Raw genomic sequence first — 10,178 nt, forward strand, 5'->3', positions numbered from 1 at the left:
AAGTTTTAAATACACTAAGAATGCAGGGAACAATTGAAAATTGTAAAAAAAAAAAGAAATCATCATTAAAACATTCAACATTTGCAAGTATTTTAACACACTGAAAAATCTTAATTTGGAAGTCGCAAACACTCATTCGTCTATAATTATGTAGTTGATTATCCGTGTTAGTTTTCGGTGTTTTTGGATTTTTGGTGATGTGTATAGAGCGCAGTATATAAAAGGAATGTAGAGATATATATTATTGTACGATTATTAACTAATATATAACGGATATGTATGTGTAGAATGCGAAGGCAATTTTAAGTACGACCCCAAGGAGGAAATTCACTTGTGTTGCAATATTTAAACAAACGAAATAGTTTATTTGTAAGTTGCGTAGTGCATAACGTGAGAATAGATTAATATTCTCCAAGCCACATTAACTGACAGACAAACTCACCCATTAACCTTAAAAACAAACAATACGCTGGGACAGCGCTGAAAATGTTTCCTAAACGCAGCGAAAATCGAGGAGTAGTTAACAGAAGAAGCTGAAGATAACGCTTGGAACGCCCCAATTAACGTAAATATTAAAAGCAACAAACAGTAACAATACTAAATAGAAACAATAATGTACTATAAATCAGATACAATACAACACTATATATACCTAAAATATATGCCTATACAACAAATTGGACAAGAAATGAAATGCATATAAATATATATATATATATATTATATATAGTATATATTGTACAAGTTACGAGTAAAATGTAATTAAATTGATGAAGTAGTAAGCACTAAACAAAACAAATAAATGAGCAGCAAAAACGCGCAGCATAAGCATAAAAACGGATTTTATACCACGGGTTTCAAAACTATTTATCAGCGAACATTCGGACTAAAATCGAACAATTTCATCATTTTATTTCCAATCTTTATTTTTAAAAGTTTAAAGATCCCTTGGATCCTCAATTTATGACCTTGACAGCCGTCGTATTTTATTCTGTTTTATGATTTCATTCTTTAAAGTGAAAAAAATTTGGATAAAGTTTTATATATTTTTCAATATTCCCTGAATTGGTAATAAAAACATTACCACAACTATTTTCAGAGGTGCAAGTTGTGATTTCTCCTCACCTGGTTTTATTGTTTTTAATTCCAGTTACTCGATTTAAAATTGGTGCAGATCGTTAAAATAAATGATGGTAAATGCGTAAGATTTTTTTTTTTAATTCCGGCGGATCAACTTATGTAAACATTATTCTGAAAACATTTCTCCTCTGCCGTCCACTTGTTGAATAATATCGCACCGATCCTTGCTAGTTCGTAAACTATCGCATCCGTTACCCATCTCTAGAAGGACAAGGAATTTAGGTAGCGCGAATTCCGCCCGCTTTGCCTGGAAAACCACCCCTAAATGACCTTCGCACTAGGTAGCCCTCAGCTGGCCGTTGCGACGGCACAGAATGGTTAGTATTCCAAACACCACGATCGAAAACACAACTCACAGATGACGTCGTCCGCAACAGATACAGGTATTGAATTTGCACACACCAAACAACAACCTTGAACGCATTAAGAATCGACTGTCCTTCCCCTTTTCAGCACCCACTGCCGCTTCCTTGCTGCAACTCAATGATGATGTCCTGGCTTTGATCGTCCGCCAGCTGAATGTTTACCAGCAGTTCGAGATCGGCAGGTTGAATAGGCGCTTGGAGAGCATTGTGCAGATGCTTTGGAGGACCCGAAGTCGCAGCGTTGTCCTGCAGGACGAGATGTTCCGACGATCGGGCACCAATTCCCGGCAGTTTCTGGCCTTCATCCTGGCCCTGGCTCCCCACATGGAACGCCTGAGTTGCCAGCACTTGGATGTCCGGAGATTGCGACTCCTGAGCAGTCACACCTTGAAAGGAATCCACTCCTTGGAGTGGCTGGGCGATGGAAATCGCCGCGGACGCGTTCGCTTCGTGGACGAGGATGTTCGACTGCTTCGGCGGGTATTCCCGAATTTAAGGAGGCTTAAACTGAGGGGCTGCCAAATCACTGGGAAATATCTGTGCGACCTGGAGCAACTCACCGAACTCTGCCTGGATGACTGCCAGTTCCTGGAATCCCAGCACTTCAGGGATCTCTTCCGCCTGTTGAAACTACGTAAATTTGATATAATGGAGGATTGTGATGAGGTGAACTGCTGTGATCTCGCCGATCTGCAGTTGTGCCCTACTCTGGAGCACATTAAAATAGCCGATTACCATTTGTGCATGGAATCGGACATAACACAGCAACTCCTTCAATTGCCACGCCTGCAGAAACTGTCGATTTATTCCAAGAACTTTGTTTTCGATGTTCTGTCCCGTATAGCTCGTCCAAGCAATCCTCCCGGAGCAGCCAGACTTATAGAGGCATTTCGCTTCAGTGGGATCCTCCATGATTATGGAAGATTTTTCAGAGAGCTTGCGAATCTCAGACAGCTCACGCGTCTGGAGCTGCATGGCCAGGCGGAGGAGGACGAGGGTGGTGAGTTGCAATGCTTGGAGGATCAGATTCTGCGACAACTGGCCCATCAACTTCGCGAGCTAACCGAACTCCATCTGTGTGGTTATCAGTTGGAAAGTCCTTTGGGCCTACTGGAATTCGTGATCAATTGCCGCCAGCTGAAGGTCCTGGATATCACCCGATCTCGGTGCCACGGAGAGTCCTTCATCTGGAGCTGCATTGCGGTTTTGTCGAAACAAAGATGGCGCAGTCAGCCCTTGGAGGTGTGGATCCGGGATAGCGATATTAATCCGGAAATAGTTCAAAGTTCGCGCTGCCTAGATAACGTTAAGCTCATAAAGATAGATGCGAGGCAGATCGGACCCAATATGGACTATACATCCGGTGTACTGAAGTTCAGTTTTGTGCGGTGATCGATACCTTTGTACAGTGTATCTCATTTACTGCTCAGATTCATTTCAAAAAGTTTTAAACTTAAATCTAGCTAAGCAAATTTCCATTTATAAACTGCGATCTAAATAAATCTATCTAATAAAAATAACACTTTGTTTACTCTGGGTATCTTTTTGCCATTGAATGTTAATTTTTGACTGATTTTAACCAAGCTAAGATTGATATTATCCTTAGTTTTTTTCTTTTAAATTATCAGAAATAGCAGTATTCCAGTAAGCCCTGCTTTTATATATTACATATTTACAGTTTGTTAGATTTATATATCGGGGAGATTGAGAACGTGGAATCTTTTGAGTCTTCTTATTGTTAAACTGTTGTCTACTTGTTATATGAGCATTTTTCTATTTGTTCACAATTATTTTCTATGTATTTTGAAAAAATTATCAAAAGAGTAAACCACGATTGTTACGCATGTACATAGGTGATAATTATTCGATAACGCTTTAGATTATTTCGATGATAATAAGACTTTTTAAAAAGTCACTCCCTGGTTGGTCCTGATTAAGGTCATTTATCGGGATGACAACAAATTACTGAAATAAGTATTTTCTTTGCTAAGGGATAATAATGCTGCAGAATGTTTTTATCTGAGATTTTTGAATTGAGATTCAAAGATGAAAATTCAAAATAAAATTCAAGAAGAGATATCTGTAGCACACTGGCTAGGAAATCTTTGCTCCCCCCGTCAATCCAAATGAAATTTGAGTTCAGAAAAAAGCATCGCCAACAAGCCAAACCTGAGATCAATGACCCCGGCGATGACCAAATGCGCCAGCCCTTCCGCCGAGCCTCCGTGTACGTGAACCTGCTGCTGATTACCGAGGCTGTGATCGGACTGCTGCTCCTGTTGGTGACCGCCTACTACCACGCGCTGTTCACCGGCTATCTGTCGGAGATCGAGTGCCGCCTGGTTAGCGGCTACCTGTTCGGGATCTACGTGTTCGGGGCCCAGCTGGTGGTGACCTTCCTCTGCAGCGTGTCCATGTGGCGGCGCCTCTGGCGGCGGCGTTGCACGCCCAACATCCGCCTCCTGCTGGCCGTGTGGCTCTTCTACTCCTGCGTGATCATCGCCTCCGGGTTCGGGTGCGTTTGGAACCTGTACCGGGGCGTCGAGGTGCTGGAGAGCGCGGCGGAGACCTCGCTGACTCGGGGCATAGATATGTACTACTCGTGTCCGGAGTGGAAGCTCCTGTGGGACGGACTGCAGTGGCGCAAGGAGTGTTGCGGCGTGCACGGCTACAAGGACTGGATGAGTGCGGAGTGGATGCCGCGAATGGAGGATAACTGCTCGTCGACGGTCCTGGCACCCTATGCCTGCTGCAAGCGATCCTGCGAGACCTGTTTCAACAACTTCCAGCCCGGCGAGGGTCAGTCCCTCGGAGCCAGCAGTCGGCAGCCCTTTCCCGCCCTCACAGCGGGCTCCATCAACACGAATGGTTGTCTGCCGGCGTTCACCAGCGCGGTGTGGAACTTCTTCTACTTTCTGCTGGCACTGTGGGTCCTGGCCCTGAAGTTCCTCGTAAGTAATTTCTGGTTGTAGTAAGTGATTGTATGAAGTTTTCCTGACAAAGTAACATATTAACGTTTTTTTTTCTGTTTTACTTCGAATATGTTATGTAAGACCCTAAAAAAGCGACTATAACAGGCAACACATTAACAAATACTGCGGCTTAAAATATAACTATATCCCATCTTCCATTAATCTATTAAGTTAATAACATTAAATGTTATAGTTTCGTAATTGTAATTGTTATTTGATAAAATAATTGAAGTTGTTATCCTGTTTGCCCAACTTTCTTCCAACTCAGCTTGCATTAATTGAAAATATAAAGTATGTTTTTCTAGATCGTGCTCTGTTGTATGACCAAGTTTATACTTCACCGGCAGAATGAAGGAGATGGCTGCGATTATGTGGGACTCACAGATGAGGATGGACATCCGCTAGTCGTAGTGGTGCGTTAAAAATTCTAGTTTTTAACCGATTCTAAGTAATTTATAAATCCAACAGAAATATCCATGTAATGTGCGCTGCGTGACAATTGGTGAGGACGATATGGTCTCTGATGTCGCTCCCGATGTCAACTACTGCGATTGCCCAGAATTGGAAAACGATGAATGTGGTTACTAAGCTGTTTGTTTTGCCATTTAATTTATATTTTATATTATTTTAAAAATGTATTTCGAATTCCCTCTTTATTGGTCTATTTAAAAAATCTTAGTTTTATTTTTCTTTATTTGTTAATCGGTTGGGATTAAGGGCTTAGTTAAATTAGCTTTGAGATCATAAACGCATTTTATTGTAAGTTAAGCAATGGCTGTCCAAAATGGAGAACATATGCAATCTTAACAGGAAGTATTTTTTCATCGTTTGGTTATTCTAGATTCTTCCAATGCTTGGTCTACCAGGCGATCAATGCGCTTCTGCAGAGCTTTAAAGGGCTTCAGGCCAACTCCTTCCTCAACAAGTTCCACAGAAAGCTCGTGAAAGTAGCCGGTAATATCCACAGGTTTGGCCAGCGCAGCCGGATTGTTCCTAATACGTTTTGAAACTCGTTCTCCAATAGATTCCTGAGGGTTAGAAATGTCCGGAGAAGTTAAGACTTGTGGGGCGGATTGAAAAAGGCGAATTGTCCGATTAGATTTTTCAGTATCGTAAGATCTCTTCCGCTGCGAAAATACTGTTCTAATCTTCTGAGTATCGGTCTTCGGAATATCGGTCTTCTGAATATCGGTCTTCTGAATATCGGTCTTCTGAATATCCGTCTTCTGAATATCCGGCTTCTGAATATCCGTCGAACTGTGGGCACGTTTTCTGTCGAAAAAGCACAATTATAAGAAAGTTCCTTAGGACTGCTAGGACTTTTCCTACGGTGTTCCTGCTATATAAGTAACATTCATGGACCAATCCGCACCATTCAGATCGGTTCTGCAGGGGCAAAAATATAATAAGAAAAAACAACTCTTACATAAGTGAAGTACTTACTCATCCTCGTTTGAAATTTCTTCATCCTGATCACTGGTCCTATTTATATAGCATATCCATGTAACATAAAAAAAGGGAATACATAATCAACTTACACATAAGATCCGTTTGAGTTTTCATCAACTTCCGAGACACCGATCCTTTAATTCGATAATTGCAGAAACAAAAAGTAAAAATAATATACATAAATTAGACTTACACAGCTTCTTGGGCGTCATCATCATCGCCTACAATGTGCGGAACCTTAGAAAGAGACCTGCAATAAAGGATCGCGTTATAACGGGCAACCTAATTCGGATTTTTATTTTCCATTACATTTTTAAAATGTAGCTTTAAATTACTTGAATGACTTGACAAATAAAGAGGTGAAATGTTTTGAAAAGTGTGTACACACTTTTGGTAGTGCCAACTCATACCCCATCCTTCAAAATGGCTTTGTAAGACAGATAAATCCAGGTAAGATAATAGTAATTTTATTTTGTGTTACTGCTTTCTACAGTTGTTAAATAAAACTTAAAATGGTTTTTATCTGGTTACAAGAAAACGTTTCGTTAAGTTTTACTTTGTATTTATTTCTATTTTTCGATTTTAAGCGGATACAAGTAATATAAAAAATAAGCAATATTTTTAGTGCTTCTCTTTGTCATTGCTTTCTAATATATTTTTGGATTCAGAAAATAGCAAAACCAAAAAATTTAATCAAGAAAGCAAAGAAATTCTTGGTACTGACTATTGCTTGCCAAAAACGCTAAAAAAAATGTAGGGAATATCCTTAATACAATTATTAGATAGGGTAAGCACTGTTCAATTAGGAAACTTAGCTGTTCTTCTCAACTTTTAAAAATCGGTTAGCCAAACTACTAAAGTAGTCAGGTTATAAATAATTAATACCGGAGGCTTTATTGGTTCATTATTCATTTATTAAATTTAGTTTGACATTGAGCTTTTTAGCTAAAGTTGTACTTTAAGATTTTGGCACATTAATTTGGTTGGAAATAATCTCTTTTTGAGGCATACATATAATTAAAATAGATAGGAAAACATATTTGACATCAAGTTAACACAAACTTTGGCTATATGAATGCATTTTTTTTATTTAGGTTCTAATTGAGTTCACTTGAGACCTACAAGATACTGAGAGAGACTTTCAGGCTTGGCTGTGTTCGTGCTATTCTGACAAATCGGAGACGGCAACGCTGCTGGTGCTGATCAAATGGCGATCAGGCATTTCGCCAATGGAAAACAAGGAGCTGGACTCACTGGCGCTGGAAAAGGACACTTCATCCCAATTGACGCCGGAATCGCCATCGTTGCCCTGAGAAACGAGTGAGGCGTCGGGATTCTCATTATCCAGATCGTGATCCTGATCCTGAGGATTCTGGCCACTTTGGATTACTGCCGGTCTAGAACGTTTGCCATCCGATTCAATGATCTGGTTGTTAACCTCAGCACTGCGCTTTCGAGCAGGGATTCGCCTCTCGGCTGTGGGACTCCAGTCCATGGCATGATGGACCAAAGCCCGAATAGTCAAACGAACGGGCTCGCTGGGAGGACTGTCCAAGCCCTCGGAGTTCCTACTGAGCAACTGTGGCGACATGATCATCGTTGAGTTGTGCAAAGCACTCGGCTGCGAGGCCAAAAACTCCATCTCGCTCTCCTGTCGAAATCCACGGGGTTTTAGTGGGATAATTTATTGATAAAACACCTTTAATACAACCTGCAAAGCCCTTTCCAGTTCTGGATCATCCGTTTCGGTAATGGCCGACCTTTCTATGGTGTCAACTAGCTCGCGCATTTCTTCTACTTCCATGCCATTCTCATAAACGCCAGCGCCTGCGCGTGGTAAAGCTTTTAATATATGCAATGTGTAAGATCATTTTTTCAACTTGCTTCTTAGGAATTCCACTAATTTATTGTGAGTTCGGCTACGCAGTTCCATTTTCTACAAAATATGTAAAAACACGAGCTCTGATTTTTTTTTGTTTTCTTCGCTTTCGTTCTTGTTCTTTCTTCTAACGGAAATTTTTTCAGGTTGAAATCGACAAAAAAAAAGAGCCGTATCGATAGTTGTGGTTCCACACAATGCCCACACTTTGGGTTGCGAGAATATCGCATTTAATAGGGCTTTCACACTGTTTGAATTAAGGTCATAAATCTTCGCAAAATTTTTTCGAAAGTATTCGAGATATGTTTTTTCCATTTTACATTTTGGTTAGCTTTAAACTTACATACCTTTCTCATGATGACTTTACTGACTTGAATTTTATTATTTAGCGTATAGGGTGCTCTTTTTTCTGTTCCAAATTATAGTAATTGATTAATCAATATAGAACTATACGGTCCTAAGGCACTTTAAATTGTCAACTCAGTTTTGATATGATGTTAGTTTGTATAACTTTAACTTTTATTAAACTGGTATGGAAGTAACATATGTACTTTGGTATTAGGATATTACGGTGTTGAACCTTTTGCAATTGTTTTGTTTAAAATTTTTCTTGTAATTGTTTAACTAGACGAGGAAATTTTCATTGTTGATTCTAGATAGGATTACTGCACTGCATATGTAAGTTTTCTTTATTCGTTTTTAAAATGGATGTTAGAATTCCGAATAGAGTGCAAGTGGAGTTTAGCTTAAATTACGTTTAGGCCAATGTTTAAAAATTGTTTTTGCGAAACTATCTTAACATTTAAAATTATTTGCAATGTTATCGCTAATATCGCTGGAAATGTTTGTAAACAAAGTAAATTAAATACTTAAAAGCTTGATGTTTCCTAGGGCAGCTTTATGATATAGTCGTCCGATTCCGGCCGTCTTTGCATATATGTATGTACAATACTAGAAAGTTCCTGAGATATAGCTTTCAACTGGGGGGCTATTTTGCATAAAATCGAAATTTTAGTTTCAATTCAAAAACATTCGGACATGTCTAGATCGACACGGATGAGCATCACCATGAGAATTAAGAATTTGTACATACACAACTTTTGAGGTATTCTTATTGAAATAATAACACCCTCTGCAAGGGAATGCAAGTTGTCCTATTTTTTAAATTATTTATTTATTATTTAATTTTAATTTTTTTGATTTTTTAATTTCTGCACTCTAAGAAAATTAAAATAAACTGCAAAATAAAATCCATGTATTCTTTGGGCAACGGGCTTAAAAAACAATTTATCAGTAAAAAGCTGAGTCCAAACTGGGAACTTTTAACACCAGCTCTGCAAAGTTGAAATACAACGTGTAAAAAGTAAACGCTTTGCGAACTTTTTGAGTGGTCAACCTGCTGACCAAAGTTACAGCTTTTCCTGCCCACAACGCTGGCAATTGTTTTTCTAATTTAAGCAAAAAATGCGTCGCTCTGCATTTCGTTTGCATGGCCAGCCACCTGCGAGTTTTCTGGCCCCTTGACCCCGCCCCTTTCGCTTTTTACACACCTCCCACTGCTGCACCACCCAACCCACCCACTGCCCCCCTGTCCTTTCACCCCAACAACAACCGAGTTGAAATTCAACAAAATGTCAAAATGCCACTTGAAGTCAGTTTGCCTTTTTCGCTGCCATGCAACGCGTTTTCGACCCGAAAATTGTTCTTTATGTGGGACACTTCTCAGTTTGACTTTCTCCCCATGGTGAATTGTAATACCCTAAATATTTGCAGATCGAATTCATTCTAGAAAATCCAGAAAAAATAGCAGTCTGTAGTGGTTTTCTCATTGGGTCTTGTGCATTTTTAACTAAATTTACATACCAATTTTTAAGAGTTTATTTTATGTATAAAACATTGTAAGCATTTAAAGTGTCATTTTATCTTGTTAAACGCCTTTAAATTATTAAAAAATAACGCTTTAAAATCTTATGGCAATACAAGTTGCTCTTTAATAAAACTTAATTTAGAAGAAATTAATTAATATGAATATAACATTTAGATGTTATATGGGTGTTATTACCTTCGAATCGCTGTATCCAATAGTTTGTCTTATATATTTTGGGTTTAATCTTTTTTCTGACACATTTTGCCGTATGACCAAACTCTCTCGCTGGTTAAAACAAACTCCATCGCATAAAAGGACAAAAAGTAAAAGTTTTGATGTCGTCGCGTTGGCGAGCGCTGCTTCTTTTGCATAGGAGTCGCCATGGAGTCCCAACTGCATTTTGCTCCACATTCGCGGCACCGAACCACCTAAACCTCGGCTTCAGTGGCACATCAAACGCAAATAAATTAAAAAACGAGTAAAGCCTGCACCAAAGCCGTTTGTGT

The 10,178-nt window shown here is 39.3% G+C and overlaps 4 protein-coding genes across 4 annotated transcripts; 2 read left to right on the top strand and 2 right to left on the bottom strand.

The window, feature by feature from the left end:
- The first annotated feature begins 933 nt into the window (after window positions 1-933).
- On the top strand, window positions 934-2,988 carry LOC108102097. Its single transcript, XM_017206751.2, has 2 exons — window positions 934-1,523; window positions 1,594-2,988. Exons 1-2 carry the CDS (start codon window positions 1,499-1,501, stop codon window positions 2,895-2,897), a joined length of 1,329 nt encoding a protein of 442 aa, XP_017062240.2. The 5' UTR covers window positions 934-1,498; the 3' UTR covers window positions 2,898-2,988.
- A 613-nt stretch (window positions 2,989-3,601) lies between these two features.
- LOC108102094 lies at window positions 3,602-5,155 on the top strand. The gene is made up of 3 exons (XM_017206748.2): window positions 3,602-4,456; window positions 4,783-4,890; window positions 4,946-5,155. The coding sequence occupies exons 1-3, from the start codon at window positions 3,632-3,634 to the stop codon at window positions 5,063-5,065; spliced, it is 1,053 nt and encodes a 350-aa protein (XP_017062237.2). The 5' UTR covers window positions 3,602-3,631; the 3' UTR covers window positions 5,066-5,155.
- Window positions 5,156-5,206: 51 nt separating this feature from the next.
- On the bottom strand, window positions 5,207-6,341 carry LOC108102095. Its single transcript, XM_017206749.2, has 6 exons — window positions 6,236-6,341; window positions 6,120-6,176; window positions 6,016-6,060; window positions 5,921-5,959; window positions 5,807-5,863; window positions 5,207-5,749 (listed from the first exon to the last, which is right to left on the bottom strand). Coding segments are annotated over exons 1-6 (651 nt in total). The 5' UTR covers window positions 6,238-6,341; the 3' UTR covers window positions 5,207-5,298.
- A 477-nt stretch (window positions 6,342-6,818) lies between these two features.
- Window positions 6,819-7,936, bottom strand: LOC108102093. The gene is made up of 3 exons (XM_017206747.2): window positions 7,811-7,936; window positions 7,638-7,753; window positions 6,819-7,577 (listed from the first exon to the last, which is right to left on the bottom strand). Exons 1-3 carry the CDS (start codon window positions 7,857-7,859, stop codon window positions 7,089-7,091), a joined length of 654 nt encoding a protein of 217 aa, XP_017062236.1. The 5' UTR covers window positions 7,860-7,936; the 3' UTR covers window positions 6,819-7,088.
- Window positions 7,937-10,178: the final 2,242 nt, after the last annotated feature.

The sequence above is a fragment of the Drosophila ficusphila genome, unplaced genomic scaffold, assembly GCF_018152265.1.
Source record: "Drosophila ficusphila isolate 14025-0441.05 unplaced genomic scaffold, ASM1815226v1 contig_607, whole genome shotgun sequence".
NCBI classification, from domain to species: Eukaryota; Metazoa; Arthropoda; class Insecta; order Diptera; family Drosophilidae; genus Drosophila; species Drosophila ficusphila.